General features: G+C 40.6%; 1 protein-coding gene and 1 long non-coding RNA gene across 2 annotated transcripts; both read right to left on the bottom strand.

Annotated features, from left to right (window-relative positions):
- Positions 1 to 8796: 8796 nt before the first annotated feature.
- On the bottom strand, positions 8797 to 10298 carry LOC124150904. Its single transcript, XM_046523094.2, has 2 exons — positions 9808 to 10298; positions 8797 to 9652 (listed from the first exon to the last, which is right to left on the bottom strand). Exons 1-2 carry the CDS (start codon positions 10154 to 10156, stop codon positions 9279 to 9281), a joined length of 723 nt encoding a protein of 240 aa, XP_046379050.2. The 5' UTR covers positions 10157 to 10298; the 3' UTR covers positions 8797 to 9278.
- A 5907-nt stretch (positions 10299 to 16205) lies between these two features.
- LOC124150945 lies at positions 16206 to 21199 on the bottom strand. Its single transcript, XR_007220162.1, has 2 exons — positions 20108 to 21199; positions 16206 to 16848 (listed from the first exon to the last, which is right to left on the bottom strand). It is a non-coding gene; the product is annotated as an uncharacterized LOC124150945 (long non-coding RNA).
- Between the last annotated feature and the right edge of the window lie 6 nt (positions 21200 to 21205).

The raw sequence follows: 21205 nt of genomic DNA, 5'->3' as shown, positions 1-21205 counted from the left end.
GAGTAGTATTCAAACATAAAAACATGAAACCTGCCTACCCAATCCTCCAGCTAAACAACCAAACAATCAAATTCCAAAAACAAACCAAATTCTTAGGACATATTTTCGATCAACACCTCACCTGGGAGGCTCACGTCCAAAACCTAAAAACTAGATGCAGCAAAGACCTTAACACATTAAGATGTCTCACCGGCTCCAACTGGGGAGCCTCGGAGTCCAAAGATACCCTCCTCTCACTATATACAACACTAATTAGATCAAAACTAGACTACGGCTGCGCCATATACAATACCCTAAACAACTCTCTATCTAAAACTTGACTCAATACAATACCAAGCCCTTAAACTAATTACACGCACCCAACATGGCACCTCCTACACCTCACTTCAGGCCCTTACAGGAGAAATGCCACTAAATCTACGCAGGGAACATCTAAGCCTTAATTTCTGGGCCGCGTCCCAAACAAACCCTCTCATCCAAAACCTAATTAACCAAAACGTTAGCCCAAGAAACCAAGCTCTAGCTCGCAAACACCCCTTACTCACCCCAATATCCCAAAGAATAACTAACTACCTCAATGAACACCAAACTCAAAATCTTAAACAAAACAGCAAAAAATCAAATATCTTCACCCCTAAACTCAAAATACCCCAAATAGACACAACGCTAACTAACCAAATAAATAAACAAACCGACCCAAACATAGCTAAAACCACCACACTTTCATACATACACGAAAATTGGCCAAATTGGTGTCACATATACACTGACGGATCTTCAGACCCGATCTCCAACCACACAGGTTTCGGAGTCCATACCACACAACCAGTTATATCCACACAATCTTACTGACTCCCTAACAACCAATCTATATTCACGGCCGAACTTATGGGCATGGCCTCAGCCCTGCATAACCAACAATCAAAAAACAACAAAAAAATCCTAATTCTCACTGACACGCTTAGTGGGCTACAAGCCCTCCAAAACAAAAATACCAAAAAACGACCTAAATTAATAAACCAAATACTTAAAAGCTCCAACGACCTAACAAAAGCAGGCAAACAAATAACCTTCTTGTGGATCCCCGCCCACGTAGGAATTTACGGCAACGAAAGCGCCGATAAAGCAGCTAAATTATCTCTCAAAATACCAGAAATAAGCCTAAACCTACCCATCTCAAAATCAGAAATTAAAAGTGTAAACAAACAAAAAATAACCAAAAAATGGCATAATCAATATCAAAACTCAAATAGCCAAATCCAAAAAGTGCTCAGAAAACCACTAGCCAAACCTAAAATCCTACACCCCTCAAAAAAAATTGACAGATTAATTACAAAACTCCAAACAGGACACACGAACCTAAATAACCACCTAAAACAACTTAAAAGACACACCACAGGCAACTGCCCCCACTGCAAACAACCCGAAACCACAGAACACGCACTCATCCACTGCACCCACTACCAAACACACAGAACCACACTACAAACCAACCTCAATCTAAATAAGGTTCCTACTCTAGATGAAATACTAAACCCTCAAAATAAACTAGAAAACTTCAAGGCCCTAGGCGTATTCCTAATCAAAACAGGCCTAATCAAGCGCATCTAAAACCTAATTAATCTACCAATCCAAAATCCAATAAACATACATACACCCACCTCACCCGGCTCCCTTAGTTCCCTCCTCCACCCACCTCGGCATTTATTCCAAATTTTAACATTTCAAAAAATCGATATAAGCAACCCCTAAAAGCCCCCTCTTGTGTTGCACACACCACTTTCACCCTTCTCGGAATACACTAAATGGTCTGGCCAGGCCCGTGTGCGAAATACGCTGCAGTCGGAAAGCGCACGTTAAATCTTCTATATCAGTCAGTCAGTCAGTCTGTAGATCACTTGCTTGATAACGGCGAAGGAACCTACTCCGAAACGTCGCTCTTAATTGTAATAAAGAAGTTGTTCACCTATAAATTATTATCCTTACTCTGAAGGACATATTGTATTTCGATATTAAACAAGCTGGCATGACGGATCGAGGTTTTAGCCTGTTAAGTGAAGTACCACGTGACAGGTCATCTGACACTGCTGCCATCTTGCCTTAGTGGTGCACCTGTTTAGAAAGGGAATGTGCCCCTGTAACATCAGTTAATGTTACCAACGCTGCTAAAAGTATCCTTAATCATATCAATGAAGAACTGTTTTATAATGGTCATCTTTATGAAGTTTTAAAAGCAAGAAAATCAAAGAAATTTTGATGGGCCCCGGCAAGAAGGTACTTCACTTTCAGGGAAAAGAGATAATTAAGGCTGTGTTGACATTTCAGTTGAGGTTCGTGACATCCCCAGTGGGATGGTTATTGACGGTAAACCTGGAACAACTGGAAGATATTCCATAGAAGGTGACATCAGCCGAATCAATAGATATGGAGAGCAGCCAATATGTATAGGCAATTTTTAGTTAAAAAATATTGTAACTTAAAGATTGCATCAAGATAATAAATAGTGTATTAATTACTTATACTGTCAGGGCTAAAGAGAGTGAATGATGTTTTATACCACAGTCACGCATGTGTGAGGTGAAATGGGGTTTAACGTCGCGTCCAAGATTATTGCACATATCGACGTGCATGTACGTGTGTGTGTGTGTAGCCTATTGTACTCGTCCGGACTGATGCCGATTGATAGTGCTAGCTCACTGAGATACCATGCCGCAGTTTAACATGAATACCCCACTCAGACACAGTATACTGACTCCGAGCCGACCAGTCCTTGTTTTAGCCCCATAATGCCGGGCACCAGACAGGGTAACAACAAGTACCATCTTTTAACGTCTTTTGGTATGACGCGGTCGGGGATTGAACCCTGGACCTTCAGCTCTCCGGGCGGACGCTCTACCAATAGACCGCACGATGATGCCGATTTATAGTGCCAGCTCACTGAGATACCATGCCGCAGTTTAACATGAATACCCCACAGTATACTGACTCCGAGCCGACCAGTCCTTGTTTTAGCCCCTTAATGTCGAGCGCCAGACAGGGTAACAACAAGTATATCTTTTAACGTCTTTTGGTATGACGCGGTCGGGGATTGAACCCTGGACCTTCAGCTCTCCGGGCGGACGCTCTACCACTAGACCACGGAGGCGGTCACATATAACATGGTATGTGACATACAATACTTTACACATGCGTGTTGATTCCCAGAGTGAAACGCTGAAGGCAACCCCGAAATCGGAACGTACAGAACTAAATTGTGTAATCAGCAAATAGCCACACAAGACCAATGGACAATCAACCACTTATATTCATATACACGCGATAAGGATTACATTCATAAAAAGCATTGGGTAAATATATGTGGCGGTAGCAATATACACGACAAATGATTCTTAGCACTTATCATCTACCACATGGACATGAGACGTGGCACATAAAACATTTCACATGATATATGGCGTGCGACACATAAGACACATCTCACATGAGATATCACATGACACATATCACATCACAGATGACACATGACATGTATCACATAGCATTTCGATCTCAGATTTTAAATAAATGCAGTTAATATGCAAAATATATAAATATTCAAGCAACTCAATTAGTACTAATTGGGCATTGGCACAAATACAGCGTATCAAAGGTTTTTATGTCTTTTTACACGTAAAAGTGTGTAAAAATATGAACAAAACAGACTATTGTGAAACTGAGCATAACCAGGTATTAGTAGATCAAGGTGAATGTCCATGACCGATGACACCTTGACAGCAGGTGAAAACAGGTGCTTGAAACCAACGTGCATGTGATTTGTCAGTGGTTAGTGATTTGTGAGTGGCATTGTGGGACAGTGAATCATCGTCAAAATATCAGAACGTAAAAGGAACATATTCCCTTCTCAAACAACAATGAGTGAGTATGGTTTTACGCCGCTTTTAGCAATATTCCAGCAATATCACGGCGGGGGACACCAAAAATGGGCTTCACACATTGTACCCATGTCGGGAATCGAACCCGGGTCTTCGGCGTGACGAGCGAACGCAATAACCACCAGGCTACCCGACCGCCCCCTCTCAAACAACAACTTAAATGTCATTATTATTATGTACATAAACATAGCTGTTATTTTAATTGTTGTTTTGATCACTTTTTCCCAGGCTAATTTGCATAATGCCTATAGCCTGTTTCTGCCATGTCAATTTGGACTTAGTTTATTTTTGAATGTTGAAAGTGCCTACAATTAAATTACCTCCTGTAAAGTACATTTTGTATTGAGCACTGAGATAAAACTAGCAAATCCAGACTAGTACTTTTCCAGTTGTTTTGTTATTTCCTATTTACATCTACGTAATGCTTTGTGCCGATTATCAAATTCAGCAAAACAGTTTTAATTCATTCCCATGAGTACTTTAGGTGTGATGTGACAATCAACAGAACACGTTGACGGTGTAGCGTAAGAGTCCAACAACCAAGAAAGAAGACAGGGGACACGTAGTCAAAAATGAACGTTTGTGATGACTTGATAATCAATGGGTAATGCCACAATGGGTAAAGAATCAATCTCAAACAACATGCACAATGTATTGAGTGTTTGGGGGCGTTAGGTCGCTTCTGACAACCGACCATAACATTTATATTTCACGAATCCCTACTTTTTGGAGAATATAGCATTAACTGAGTCTCGGCAATATTCCACCTGTATGATGGACCAGACAACCCAGTGATTGATATCACGAGCATCGATCCACGCAATTGGGATCGATTACATGCATCAACCAAGTCAGCGAGCCTGATCACCTGATCCCGTCGCCTTTTACAGCAAGCATGGGTTGCTGAAAGCCTATTCTACCCCGGATCGTCACGGGTCCTCAACATATTTGAGATTATATTCGTTGTATTATAATAAAATAGAACAAACTCGTCCTACTGGTGTGATTGAATATTCTATTGACAAAAGTATGCTGTTTCACTTTATCCCATGTAAAAACATGCAACTCACTTTCACTGATAAAGTGCAATGTTTGATTATATCCTGTCTGAATACTCTGTTGTTAGTTGTTATGGCCTTTTGTAATGATCTGCCTAATAATGTAACATGATTAATGAAACCTTGTCTGGTGTAGTTAGCTTCTGGGAAGAGGTCATCATTGTCAGTTTGTGGAGCAACTGGGAGTTTCCAAAAACTCGAAGATCATGTAGTCGACCCAGCCATCCAAAAGAGATACATGTGGTAGGAAACAGGTTTCATGATTACATAGTGCCAGCCTTTCCTGTACAGATAGCCAGGGGCCGGACCAGTGATCGTACAACTACAGTTTGGAATTCCGAGATCTTGTAGTGAGCAATGACAGCCTTTAAGTCGTCATCTTTCGGAAAACCGACATGAGTGGGACGTGGAGACAACTAAAATTCAGACGCCTCGTACACACTTCCATAATGTATGTTTTCCATCCACAGAGAGGGTTCCAACAGTCCTGTTATGGCAATCTTATGATCTTCTTCCAGAGGTTCTCTGATGAGTATACATTCTATGAATAGGGGCATTACAGGCTCCTAGCAACTAAAGGTAAATGTTATGGCAATCTTATGATCTCCTTCCAGAGGTTCTCTGATGAGTATACATTCTATGAATAGGGGCATTACAGGCTCCTAGCAACTAAAGGTAAATGTTATGGCAATCTTATGATCTCCTTCCAGAGGTTCTCTGATGAGTATACATTCTATGAATAGGGGCATTACAGGCTCCTAGCAACTAAAGGTAAATGTTATGGCAATCTTATGATCTCATTCCAGAGGTTCTCTGATGAGTATACATTCTATAAATAGGGGCATTACAGGCTCCTAGCAACTAAAGGTAAATGTTTCTCTGATCGTTCGATTCTTGTCACACCCAAACACCCTTTTCTTGTCAGTCCTAATCTCAGACCAGTATCAAAAATAGGATAACTTTCGTCTTCTCTTTAAAACCAGTAGCCCTTCCGTGGTGATACCAAATACAAGGAGATATTATTGCTACTCGTGGCGAAGCAAAAACTTGATTTGCACACATGACACATATTGAAAGCTCATTGTTGTCATAGCGACCGATTTACGACAACCATTGTCTAAATGAACATTTAATTCCAAAGGCTCATTACCGTGGAGCCATGCCATCTATGTGCCTTGAAACACTGAATTCCCGTTATTTATAAGATGCTCATCCCAATGGTTAATCCCCACTGTATTGTACATCGACTGTCTGCCATCATGAACGAGATGTGCAAGTATGTCACTGATGAATTACTGTTGTTTATATTTATGACTTACTAAATGTCAGGTGACCTTGGCTTTAAAAACCTTGGTCCAGAGAGAGAGGGGGAGAGAGAGAGAGAGAGAGAGAGAGAGAGAGAGAGAGAGAGAGAGAGAGAGAGAGAAAAGGTCTTACCCTAAGCCTAGCTAGGGTTAGGCTGGGTGCTCCGGAACACCACCACCACTACCTGCTGAACTGGCACAGTGTTTTTTGTATGTATATATCTACCTGTATAAAGTACAATTGTATATACCGCAAGTCATCGTCTCAAAGTTGTCACTTCCTTCCGAGAACCATATGCCTACCCATTGCATATACGAGTATACAAATTATTCATTAGCAACGTCACGTGTGTCTGCAACGCACGTGCACCAACGCGTTGTTAATTTGGTGGAGCTATCGGTTTTGACAGACTTCTTAGTCTGTCCTTTCCCGTACCGAGGGTTCTGGTTCAGAGTACTGTGGGAAGTGAGAGTCTCTTATTAAAAGGATATACTACTTTCATGAAGGCCAATCACCAAAAACTAAAAACGGCATGTAGCAAGATGAAGAAACAACAAGAACCTCTCCGATCAAGAACAAGTTCTCCGATTCCAAACCTTCCCTGGTCGAATATCTTAGCAACACTGCTAAGACTTGCAATTCAAGATGTTGTTCCTGCACAGCACGAAAGAAGTAGACACCCCTATCCCACAGAGATCCGACCACATCCATCATCATGCAGAACCTGCACAATACAGAAAGCACCTCACGGGCTCCTACAAGATGGACACTGAGTACAAGATATTTCATTGGGAATTTGCGTTTACTTACATGGACTCAATCCAGGATATATATTGTGTGACTGTTGAGAAGTGCAACCAGGTATGTTTGACCAAAGCCAGTATATTAATACTAAACTGTGTATTTCCAAAATTCATTTTGTATGTGCGCAATATACTCCAAATTACATCTTTAGTCAAGCTAGATCTTTGAAGTTATTGTGTAGGGAATCTTTGAAATGTCTCATGGCCGCGCCAGATATATAGATACTGCTAGGGAACAGACAAAGCTAAGCTGTAGGGTTATCGAGTCACACCTCAAAGCGGGACTCATAATTTCAAAAATCTAAACGACAAAATTTGTCATTTGTTACAATTTATTAATGTGCACAGTTTGGTACAAAAATGAACGTTTTGTCTAGGACTTTGAGGGGGCACGGGTGGCCCAGTCGTCTAAGGCGCCGCGATTCGATTTGCAGAATCTGGTTCGCCCCGATTATGTTTCTAGGTTTGTCAGCACCATACCCGTGCTCGTGGGTTTCACCGGAGTGGTTAACGTCTGAGACCTCCATCACTTCGGGACTTTCCTCCCACATTAAGCCGACACGCTGCGATATAACTGGAATACTGTTAAAAGCGGCGTTAAACCCAACTCACTCACTCATCCACTATCAGTAAACAACTTGAAAATCTTTGTCAGCATTGTTCTTCAGTTCTCATGCTTGTCGGCAGAGGCGGTTTGTCAGCACTATACCCCTGGCCTTCATCAAAGTGGCATCGTAAACATCTGAAACCTGCACCACTTCGGGCTTTCCTCCCACATTTAGCTGACACGGGGTGATTTAACAAGAATACTGGCAGAAAATACACACAAGAGTAATATTGCTTAGGGCGTAAATTTGCATAAGTCAAAGTATTAATACTATATCATTTCATGATATAACATTTATATTAAGTTTTCATATAATAATGAGATCCACAGCAAGGGCTATTATAAGTTATATTTTAAAATATTTGATATGAAAATAGTCCCAATTTTGCTCTATGGTTCCGAAGTCTGGGGTCTACACCAGAATGATGAAATGGAAACTATACATACATTGGCATGCAAGCGCTTTCTAGGTGTCAAATCGTCAACACCCAACAACATGGCTCGAGGTGAATGTGGGCGGTATCCATTATATATTTATGCATACAAAAGAGTTATTGGTTATTGGATAAGGTTATTGAGTATGTCCGATTGTCGCTTTCCAAAGAAATGTTATCATATGATGCTTCAGGCAGAAAGTAATGGTAAAATTAATTGGGTATCAAAATGTAAATCTTTATTGTTCCGTTTGGGTTTTGGCTCTGTATGGGAAAACCAGTGTATAAGTCATCCTCATTCGTTTTTGACAGAATTTATGTCGCGTCTGAAATGTAGTTATGAACAGGATTGGCATAGTCTTCTGGTAAAGGGTAGTAAATCTTTCTCGTATTCTCTATTCAAGGTATCGTTTGGTACAGAGTTGTATCTTAGCTGTATGACCGTCAGTAAATTGAGAGTGGCGCTAGCTCGGTTTAGATGTTTTTCGCATCAGCTGTGTGTTGAAACTGGGAGATATGCTGATATCCCACGTAACAGAAGACTATGTTGTGTTTGTAATGCTGGGTATGTGGAGGACGAGTTTCATGTTTTGTTAATTTGCTCCGGTTATAACAAGATACGCATGGATCACTTACCACAGACATTTTATGAATATTCGACCATACAAAAATTTAATATCATTATGTCTACAACTGATTGTAAATTAATTGAACGTCTAGCTATCTATATCTATCAAGCGATGTCACTTCGTAGTACATTATTGTCACAACAATAACAGCTGTGTACATCACGTTCATTGTAATACAAATGTAACTATGGGCCGATGGCCTACACTTACGAAATAAACCGAATTGAATTGAACATTCAGCAAATACTTCAATTTAGACTCATTAAGGATTAGACCCATAAAAGCTCGTCTATAGTGAAACCATAATGTCTTTCCAAGCAACCAGTAAATATGTCAACAAGATCAGTGCCAGTCCAGCATGATTAAGTATTCCCCTCTGTCTCGCAATTCATCTTAGACGACTGTGTCACCCGTTCCAACTGTTTACTGATATAACTTCCCACAACGTTTCTCATATGAAAACATGCCAGTGTTGTTTCATCAAGAGAACCATTCGTTATTTACCACAGTCTATGTGCTGTACGGTTCGCTGTAAATGTGGTCCATATCCGATTGGGAAGAGATCACACCACGGGTGTCATCATTTGAAATTGCTCTTCGGTACTCCTGTTTCCCCGGAACTGCCGTTAAGTATGTCCCCGTGATTTTCCCTGGAACTGCCGTTAAGTATGTCCCCGTGATTTTCCCTGGAACTGCCGTTAAGTATGTCCCCGTGATGTCTGGTTCACTGTAAACACCGACAACCTTATCCTCGTGAAGTCCCCCAAGGCCTCGTCCCTTTATCGCACTGCTGATGTTCACGTACGTGTGATCACTTTCGTCAGCTCCGACAGATTTCTGTTCCACAGTGCCCAGATTCTTGTCAGTTGGAATGTGAGCACATCCTGTCAAAAACAAAAGTACATGGTTCACTGATTTAGATTATTTTGATGAAGCTCACTATAAATATTTTACTTCTTACAATGACAATTATTATTTAAACAAATAGTGTCTTACGTATGCTTGTACTGTTTCAATACTTGGGGAAACAACAACTCACCGTCCAATATGTCCCCTGACAATACAGCATGTTCTTTGGCTGCTTTCCATGTCGTTTTTTCTTTAGCAGCATGAAAAATTTGAATATTTTGTTCTGTTTCCAAAGTGAAAACACCTTCACCAGATGTACATCTTCGTCCTGCTTCAAAATAGAATGCCTTCCTCTTTTTCCCAAATCTTCGGATGTAAACGTACGGCCATTCATAAAGAACGTGGTTGGATGTGATGTCGTACAGGCACAAACTTGAGTTCTTCACCCCAAAGATGTACCTTCCCTTCAACTGGCATCTTCTTGATGTCTCCTCTTCTCCACTGATGTCAACTCTGAACATTAGACCCGGATCAGCCATAACACAAAATAATCGAGATTGTCACAAACAGAAGAATAAATTTAACCTTATGTTATTCTGAATGTGAGCCTTCTCACTGTAATACGCTGTTGCAAAGGAATCTGGTCCACGACAGTCAAGCTGGCAAGTGAACGCTCAATAATATTAGCAGATAACCTCAAGTGTAACCCGTCTTATCTCAACGTCAATATTGACAAGGATTAAGTTACACTGGGGTAGGTCACGCCGTGGGACATCGTAAATCAGTACTTGTAAACCTTACCTGCTTCGCAACCTGCTTTGCCTACATGCTGATTGTTTTGTGAGCATGTTAGAAGAAAACAACCTCACAATCGGGGGTCGCTTGACTCAGAAATATTTTAAACTTGTGTGTGTTGGGGTGGGTGTGGGTGGGGGTGGGGGTGGGGGTGGTACTTATATTTGCCTCAGTGACATATGAATGAGGTCACGATTAGACGTGTAATAAACGTCATATTTCGTGCATGATCTAGAATTTGTACTTTACTGTGAAAGTGTAATTTCTTACTTCTTCACTTCACTTTATTCAGTACTTGTTGGCCACGGGCCTTTTTGTACAGACGAAATGCAATTAAGGTGCAAACAGTATAAGATATAATACATTTCTTTGCTTTTTAACAAAAGCAGTTTTAAAATAATTGCATATTATACATGTTGGAGTATTTGTGTTCTCCCAGCATTGGCATAAAATAAGTACTTTGCTGTATTCATATTGATAAAAGGGTCTTGCGATGACAGTTGTGTATTAAACTTCAGAATATTTGGAAAGATGTAAAATTTAGATTTTATGTAACTTTGCTTAAAATGGCTATAAGCCGGTGATATTCATTTTCGATATGGTTTAAGTTACAAACTTTACATTTTCTAAATTCATGAGGAATATTATAATGTCGTCCACGTTCAATTTCTAAATTGTGAGAACTAAACCGAAAACGAGTCAATGTGGTTCTGAATTTATTTACAGTATTACTACTCAAATAGTTCTCAAATAAAATGGATGTTTAACTGTGCACGATAAGCCAGTTTGGGGTTTTCAGATAAGTCACTATGCCAAACCTGAAAAAAGTTGTCTTTTAACCGTTGACATAACATATCTAAAAATAAGGTTTTATCAACACGTTTGAAAGAACCAGACATCACCAAATCCTAATCTAAAAATAACAGTTTTAAGTTTCGTTACCCTATTTACGTGGCCATGTCCATCGTACAAGCGCAACATATTGTAATTTTTTTGGGTAAACGGGATTCACGCATATTTAAAAGAGACAGCCAATATTTGACCCATTCCAAAACAGCAAGCAACTGAATAGAGTTTCTTACATTCGACCACTCTCTAAAAGGCATCGTGGACTCACAGTTTTCGGCCATGGGCGTCGTGCCAATGTACTGATATTTGCCTCAGTGACAAATAAATATAGAATACTAAACGAGCTCCCGTGTAATACCAATTTTATGAAACGAGTGAATAGTTCTGGTATCTGACGAGCGAAAGCGAGTCAGATACCACAACTATTCGCGAGTTTCATAAAATTGGTTTTACACGGGTGCGAGTTTAGTATTTTATTTATTACTTGCCATTTACAACGTTTTTAGAATTATACTGTTGAGTATGAATAGGCTAGCTGACACCTACACGATCCAAGGCATAGTCCAATTGAGTTTAACAGAATAATACTTCAAACACGTCAAAAGTTGAAAGGTATGAATTTAATACCATACAACGATCCACCTTTAGAATTCACAAAATTATCGTAGGGCTTAGACTATCGCAACTCACATACTTTAACTTAGACTAACGACTGTCGTTGCGCTACAATACGATCGCCTTGTGGAACGGGCCTTGTACCTCAAACTTTACAATAACGTCACAATACCCGATGACGTAATTTGTTGAATTTTGTTGCAAGACCCATCGGCGAAACAATGCCATGTGACGTCACCCTAGCAACAAGGTTGCTGGGGTCATCGAGTGTGCATAAGCTCCTCTCAGTGATCTATCAACTCCACACGCAATGTCTTTGAATAAGCCAAGCGATGTTGAGAGCTTTTTAATATTTGTTCGTGAACCGTGTTCCGAGAGTACACAAGCACGCGTCTTGGTATTACACAATGTGTAATACAGCTGTATGTTTATTAAACGGGTGATCTCTTCACGGGCAAGTAATAAATATAGAATACTAAACGAGCTCCCGTGTAATACCAATTTTATGAAACGAGTGAATAGTTCTGGTATCTGACGAGCGAAAGCGAGTCAGATACCACAACTATTCACGAGTTTCATAAAATTGTTTTTACACGAGAGCGAGTTTAGTATTTTATTTGTTACTTGTCATTTATAGTGTTTTTAGAATTATACTGTTGAGTTTAAATAGGCTGACACCTACACGATCCATGGCATAATCCAATTGAGTTTAACAGAATAATACTTCAAACAAGTCAAAAATTGAAACGAATGAATTTAATATCATACAATGGTCCACCTTTAGAATTCAGGCGTTCGTCCCACAAAATTATCGTAGTGCTTAGGCTATCACAACTCACATAATTTAACTTAGACTAAAGACTCTCGTTGCGCTAGAGTACGATCACCTTGTGGAACGGGGCCTTGCAGCTCAAAGTTTACAATGACGTCACAATACCCGATGACGTAATTTGTTGAATTTTGTTGCAAGATCCATCGGCGAAACAATGCCATGTGACGTCAGCCTAGCAACAAGGTTGCTGGGGTCATCGAGTGTGCATAAGCTCCTCCCAGTGATCTATCATCTCCACACACAATGTCGTTGAATACGCCAAGGGATGTTGAGAGCTTTCAATATTTGTTCGTGAAACGTGTTCCGAGAGTACATAAGCACGTGTTTTGGTATTACACAATGTGTAATAAAGCTGTCTGTTATTAAACGGGTGATCTCTTCACGGGCCAGTTGTCTGAATTCCACTTTTGTGGAAACCTCGGTGGCCCAGTGGGTTGGATCGCTGACTTTTTGTGGTGGCGATTAGGTGCCGCGGCCCGTATTTATAAAAAACTCTTAGAGTTGGAAATTTACTCCTAACTGCCAAAACTCCTAAGAGTTCACTCCTAACTCCTAAAAGTTACTCCTAACTCCTAAAAGTTACTCCTAACTCCTAAAAGTTACTCCTATCTTTAGGAGTGGTCATTGGCACTCTTATCTACTCAGGTAAACTCTTAGAGTTCCAATATTGCCGCCGCCGTGCAGCTGCGACATCGTAGAAACCGTATATTTCGAGCTCGAAAAGATGTGTTAAATGACCTTACTGATTATGAACTTATTGAAAGATACATGCCGGCATAAATTTTGTGACAAATATTGTAAGAAATCAGTTGCAAAGCCCTACGAAACGAAATATGTCGCTACCCGACGCTGAACTGAAAGTAATCATTACTTTGCGATACTTGGCGACAGGTAAGATGCAGCTTTGCAATGGCGACGATCTGGGTATAAGTCAACCAACTGTCAGTCGTGTCATAAATCAGACCTTAAATGCACTCGTGATTCCGGCCATCTTACATCGCTTCATTTCTATGCCCTCCAATGCGGCCGACCTCAATCGAACGCAGGTGCAATTTCAAGCAATTGGTGGATTTCCGGGTGTGATCGGAGTAATTGATGGGACACACGTTAGGATTATAGCTCCACATGTAAATGAGCCAGAATTTGTTTGTCGCAAGGGATTTCATAGCATTAACGTTCAAGTCGTCATGGACGCGAATTACAAAATACTAAACATCGTGGCAAAGTGACCCGGGTCAGTACATGATTCCAGGATTTGGAATAATTCCAATTTGAGACATGCGTTTCTGAATAATCAGTTTCCGCACGGTTGTCACCTGCTCGGGGACAGCGGTTATCCCTGCCGGCCACATCTATTAACGCCCTACCTGCGGCCTCAACCCGGACAACAAACAAATTACAACAGGTAAAAAAAATCAAAACAAAAGGATATCGTCACCGAAGGAATGCCGGGAACACAAATGAGAGTAGTGTCCCCTTATCACTTTAAATATTTTACAGAAGCTTCACATCTTTGGTGGACTTGATAGTAATGTAATAAAGTATCTAGGCCCTAGTTTTCAAATTATTTTGGAATTAATTAAGCTGACTAATGATACGGAAAGTATGTGCTTAACATTTAAATATTACATAAGGAGATTGGAGTCATTATCAATATTCCATCTTTTCTAATTGCAACATCTAATTTATATATAAATATGTATTTAACCAAGGGAGTTAATGCACCTGTCATTAATTTGAGCATGAAGAAGTGAACAGCAACAACTTGTGCTGTTTATCACTAGGTTACTAATACACAGAACATATTCAGTAATTAATAGTTAGTTTGTGTGTGGCTGTAGAGGCCTTATAATACTTGGTGTCTGGTCACAAGTTAGTTTGTGTGTGGCTGTAGAGGCCTTATAATACTTGGTCTCTGGTCACAAGTTAGTTTGTGTGTGACTGTAGAGGCCTTATAATACTTGGTGTCTGGTCACAAGTTAGTTTGTGTGTGACTGTAGAGGCCTTATAATACTTGGTCTCTGGTCACAAGTTAGTTTGTGTGTGTCTGTAGAGGCCTTATAATACTTGGTGTCTGGTCACAAGTGAGTTTGTGTGTGGCTGTAGAGGCCTTATAATACTTGATCTCTGGTCACAAGTTAGTTTGTATGTGGCTGAATAGGCCATATTAAATTAGTCTCTGGTCACAAGTTAGTTTGTATGTGGCTGAATAGGCCATATTAAGTTAGTCTCTGGTCACAAGTTAGTTTGTGTGTGGCTGTAGAGGCCTTATAATACTTGGTGTCTGGTCACAAGTTAGTTTGTATGTGGCTGAATAGGCCATATTAAATTAGTCTCTGGTCACAAGTTAGTTTGTGTGTGGCTGTAGGGCCCTAATACCTGGTGCCCATAGGGCTTCGACGACACTTCATAAGTTTCTCGAAATGTGTAGACCCGTCAAAAATGAAACAGGTGAAAAACATATGCAATATCTTGAATGGACTGTTTAAGATGTGACGAATAGTCACATCTCATTGGCCTGTGGCAGAGGTACTAGGCTAACTCAAAGCTTGTGAATGTGATGGTGACACGTCGCCTGATATCACTGTAGACTGGTAGGGGTATTGTTTTTCTACCTTGCCGCTTCGTTTCCATTGACATACATTTTCACCGCAATTTTGCCTTTCACCTCCAATGGAAACAGTTTCGGGAGATTTTCGAGACTGATTATTCTCTGGGTTGACATTTTATGTTTTCATTTCACCATTTGTTGCTTCTGTTTCACACAAAGGTTTGCAAAAGGTTTGTGGCCATGTGCATCATTTACTGACCATGTTCTGTCTAAGAGTAAAGACGTTGGTTTGTAAATACGGCATGATAAAACAGCTTATTCAACTTTCTTGTGTTCACATTCAACAAGAACCAGAAATATATTATTCTGTTCAATTTGAAAATAATGTAAATTTAGATGTTTACCTCATAAATGGATTGATCAACAATAATGTCACAATGCATCTGACCCGTAAAGATTCCGGGGTAGAATAGGTCTTCAGCAATCAATACTTGCCGTAACAGGCGACTATGCTTGTCATAAGAGGCGATAAACGGGATGGGGTGGTCAGGCTCGCTGACTTGGTTGATGCATGTCATCGATCCTAATTGCGTGGATTGATGCTAATGATATCAATCACTGTATTGTCTGGACCCAACTCGATTATTTACAGACCACCGTCACATAGCTTGAATATTGCTGACCGCGGCGTTAAACAACAAACAAATAAACAAAATGCATGTTGTGGTAAATAATGGAACCGGTTGTAAATATCAGCTCTTGGAGGATTCGTCATTGTATCGTTTGTGTGTCCTTATTATATCGTTGTCTGTGTTTTTCCGGAGTGAAAAGAATTTAGACGGTAGGAGTTACCTCCTCTAGGACAGGATTGTCCGGCTTTTAGTTTAGCGTACTTCTATATCCGGTGGCTGGCAGGTATACAGTGGCGGCAAAATTTAATCGTGGCAACGAGAGGTACGGGAAAATTTAATCATGGTAACGAATGAACAAGTCTATACATAAATCGCTGAGGGGCGCTGCGTGTGAGTAAGATCTTCATACAGGCTGATACATGAATGTTAGGAGCGTTCGCTCGTCACGCCGAAGACCCGGGTTCGATTCCCGACATGGGTACAATGTGTGAAGCCCATTTCTGGTGTCCCCCGCCGTGATATTGCTGGAATATTGCTAAAAGCGGCGTAAAGCCATACTCACTCACTCATGAATGTTAGGATGAGTGTACTCGACTTTGATAGTGCGGCTGCTGCCGCGAGAGCAGCCCAGAAACCGCGTGCTTTCGATGTGTTCATAGAAGAGGCAGGTTTACCAGCCGAAGTGGCCCATGTGTTAATTCAAGAAGGATTTGATGCGAAGATCGCATTGATGAACATGAAACAGGAAGCTTTTGAAGTATTAAAGCTAAAAAGGCGGCACATCAGGGGACTTCAAAGTTTACTGGCAGGGGCATCGTCTGCTCATGCTGCTTCCGGGGTAATAAACCGCCAGCACCGTTTGGGCTTAGGCTACTTGGAGATATTCTTGGCTTCCAATCAGATAGTAGCAGGAATTCGGTGCAACCAGCTAGAATAGATCTGGACCCGTCGACCTACCTGAAAAGAGGAAGATATGGTGAGAAACCTCTATATATTGTTGATTTTTTACCTCCTGGCCCAAATAGTGTATATTCTGAAACAGAGGAGTTTGATATCGGGGGTAGAATTACACTCAAAATGAATGAAAAGAAGAAACAAAAACTTGAGACAGTTACACCATCCCAATGGATTGCTTCTAATGCTTTCATAATTGCAGAGTTGATTAGGGAGGATAAGTTGCAAGGGGACTAGATCATTGACTATCTCGCATACACTAAGATTGGAGAATTAGCCTGCCGTTACACATGGGCTTCAGTACTGTGGTATGACTTTGACTATAGAGATAAGCAGACCCAGGCAGGGTTTCGTTGGGGATCAGATGGACAGCATTTAAGTACAATGTATCTGAAAGAAAGGATAATGGCTCAGGCTAGCTTATCAAAGAGAGACAATAGACCAGTGAAGCGTGATGGTCGATCCCCAGTAAAAGAAGTATGTTGGCAGTTCAACAAGGGCAAGTGCAGCTGTGGTTAGAGGTGCAACTTTGACCATGTATGTAGTGTATGTGGAAAACAAGTTGAACATGGCGGGAAACCACCGGAAGGTTCGGAAAAAAGTCAATGGGATCCAAGTGCCACTCCCCTATCTATTGTTGGGACCCACTCCCCTTTCACTACTAAATATCTTATTATATCGTTGTACTCAGCGATTGTGTTCCATTATGAAGGAATTCGGTTAATATTGACTATATAACCTATGTGTCTTTTCTATGACGATTAAAATTCGAATGCTAGTACTGGGGACATGGGTGACCCAGTCATCTAACGCGACGCAATTCTCTGTGCAGAGTTGTGTCCCTTTGCCACGCCAGGAACCTATAATCGTGGGTTCGTCGCGATTATGTTTCTTGGTTTGTCAGCACCATACACATGCTCGTGGGTTTCACCAAAGTGGTGAACGTCTGAGACTGCATCAATTCGGTCTTTCCTCCCATAAAAAGCTGTGACGCCGTGATATAACTGGAATACTGTTCAAATCAGCGTTAAACCCAACTCACTCACTCACTCCTTATAGCTAGTACTATATGCCGTGCGGCCTGATATTAAACGGTTACACTTCTTTTGAGCTTAGATATATTTTATAATAACGTTTATAAATATATAATATGTGCGAACCCACTTCAGAGTGACGTAGCATAATCGAACCTGGCAATTGTGACCATTAGGGGGTCATAACACAAATATCAGAAACCTCCGAAAACGACACACGACGTCACAGATGACGCCTAACTAGTTTTATTTATAATTATGAAATTTCAGGATTGAGAACCTTAGTATCAAACAATCTGTAAACTGACGACAAAACAAATTATCTTCCAGAACTTCAGATTAATTACACTGTTCCGTCTTGATTTTCAAATTGAAACAATACGTTAATCCAGAAATCTGTACTTAAAAGAACTTAGTGTGAAACCAACAAACAACCAATAAATGACATACAACCAACAAATGTTTTACAAAATTCATAAGTTTATAAAACAGCACAAATCACTGCACATCAATTACACTTATATGTCGCTCAAACATGTATTCACCGTACATTTTTGTATATTCAGCATGCAGCTCAATGTAAACACCACAAAAAAACAACGCAAATTGAATGAAAATATGAATGCATTTAAGAATACAAGAATCATGAATACAACGTAATTTAGTGATTTTGACATAATATTATTGCCATTTCAATTTTCAGTCGCCAAGACACCTGCAGATCACAAACTTGAAAATTCCCCCAAACGCACCCACGTCCAAATCAGGTGCTCATTTCTGCCGGTGTGTTTCACTGCTGTTTTTTTTTTTCGTTTACCTGTCCTTCACAGGTCGCGACTAAATAAAGCAGAAAGAAAAAAGATCGATAGTGTTGGAAGCAGTAGATAAATCAAGCAGAACTAGCATGGATATATCATCTTTGTCCACTAACATTTTAAGATGGTGCACAACACAATTCAAAGCAGACACAGTGCTGTGAGCAGAACTGTATGCAGTGTGCAACTATCACACTCTGCAAGATGTTGAAGCAGCTGCAAATTAACTACCTTTGCGGGCATCTGAAATGAAAGGTAGGTTGGATACTGGTCTGAATATTTTTAAGAGTGGAGGACGCAATCATGGCTTTTTTATGAGTGATCTAACAGTGGCGATGTCATCATTCAAAACTTGTGGGAATGTTATAATTTGTGGGGAAAACACCTAAATAAAGCGACAAAACCCTTTCCATATCCAATTGAAATCTCTGCATTAAAGCAGAGTCGATTACACGATTCCGACTATATCAAGATATTGTGTTTATGAATCACTACCAAATAGTAATGATACCTGGTGTTCGCGAAAATGTGAGCGTATCCTGCCCCACCGGTGGCATCTGTCACAAACACATGCAAAGTCAAGTCAATGGTTCACTTGAAAAAACCCACGGGGAACAGACTGCAATTCTGGAGACTGGGAGCAGCACATCCACTATAGAAAGTACGATCTTGGATGGGGTTTGAAGATGTCAGCCTCTAACGTGAGATCCTCGCACACAAATGCCATACTATGAGACAGGGATAGTGATTTTATCTGTGAAATATCTGTGGAAGTCATTGGCTAGTTTGACCGTTCGGCGCTATGTAATCATCGTTCAGTTCCATGTATTCACCATTCAGTTCAATGTATTCACCGTTCTGTTCCATGTATTCACCGTTCTGTTCCATGTATTCACCGTTCAGTTCCATGTATTCACCGTTCTGTTCCATTTATTCACCGTTCTGTTCCATGTATTAACCGTCAGTTCCATGTATTCACCGTTCTGTTCCATGTATTCACAATAACCTTCCGTGAATTCACCGTTCAGTTGATGTATTCACCGTTCAGTTCCATGTATTCACCATCAGTTGATATATTCACCGTTCATTTCCATGTTTTCACCATAACCTTCCATATATTCACCGTTAAGTTCCATGTATTCACCTTTCAGTTCCATGTATTCACCATAAGTACCATGTATTCACCCTTCAGTTCCATGTATTCACCATTCAGTTCCATGTATTCACCGTTCAGTCCCATGTATTCACCGTTCAGTTTCATGTATTCACCGTCAGTTCAATGTATTCACCATACATTCCAATGTTTTCACTGTGCAGCCACATGTTTTCATCGTTCAGTTAGTCAATGCATTTACCAGCTATATCTACAGATCATACAGATGTTTTTTCACATACTGATAAATAACTTCATACCCAGATACATGCACCATTGCCCTACAGGTTCACGTATTCACCATCATCGTCTCGAGGATCTGTACTTGTATTCACACTGTAAGGGTTGGTGTAGTTAAGTGAGGCCTCTTCAGATCCATCTGGGAGAAGGGTTATTTTAGTAAAGAAAACAGTGAATATTTAAAGATTAGTACATTCAGCTCTGTGAAAACTGTTATCACATGAAGGGGATTTCACCCATTAGAACATACCTGTGCGTGACATGTAATTTTAGATACGATGTGTAGGTCAGAATACCTCGGGGAATGATTATTAAATATTCCCGGAAGGCTAGGTCGTTTGGGCATCATGAATTTGTGTTAGAGACGTATTAAAAGTTAGTTCAGATATTTTATATATACATTATGTCAGGTCAAACAAATATACATGGTTATCAAATGTTAGTATTCACTAAATTGTCTCGTACCGAGAAGCAAGGCACGGAGTGATCTTAGAGCTACGATTGTGGTAAGTCTATGTTAAAGTATGGGAGTAACAATTGCACGTATCGCTAAGATCGTTTTAGTTATCAGTCATTAGCAGTGCAGGTAGTGCAGCAAGCCAACGTGAACCTGCCCCCACTTTCTCCCTCAATACAGATCACCCTCTACAGCAGGACAGGTAGTGTAGCAAGCCAACGTGAACCTGTCCACACTACCCCCTCAATACAGACCACTCTCTACAGCAGTACAAGTAGTGTAGCAAACCAACGTGAACCTGTCCACACTCCCCCCTCAATACAGATCACTCTCTACAGCACTACAAGTAGTGCAGCAACCAACGTTAACCTGTTCCCGCTCCCTCCCTCAATACAGACCACTCTCTACAGCAGAACAAGTAGTGCAGCAACCAACGTTAACCTGTTCCCAATCCCTCCCTCAATACAGATCACTCTCTACAGCAGGACAGGTAGTGTAGCAAACCAACGTTAACCTGTCCCCAATCCCTCCCTCAATACAGATCACTCTCTACAGCAGGACAGGTAGTGTAGCAAACCAACGTTAACCTGTCCCCAACTCCCTCCCTCAATACAGACCACTCTCTACAGCAGGACAGGTAGTGTAGCAAACCAACGTTAAC

This window comes from Haliotis rufescens, unplaced genomic scaffold, assembly GCF_023055435.1.
Source record: "Haliotis rufescens isolate VD_foot unplaced genomic scaffold, xgHalRufe1.0.p SCAF_12, whole genome shotgun sequence".
NCBI classification, from domain to species: Eukaryota; Metazoa; Mollusca; class Gastropoda; order Lepetellida; family Haliotidae; genus Haliotis; species Haliotis rufescens.
The sequence above is the reverse complement of the archived record's forward strand: the minus strand, read 5'-3'. Positions and strand labels throughout refer to the sequence as shown.

Coding starts and splice junctions, on each gene's coding strand:
- LOC124150904 (XM_046523094.2), bottom strand. CDS start 10,156: ATGGCTGATCCGGGTCTAATGTTCAGAGTTGACATCAGTGGAGAAGAG. Junction 9,653..9,807: donor GTCAGGGGACATATTGGACG/GTGAGTTGTTGT, acceptor TGTTTTTGACAG/GATGTGCTCACATTCCAACT.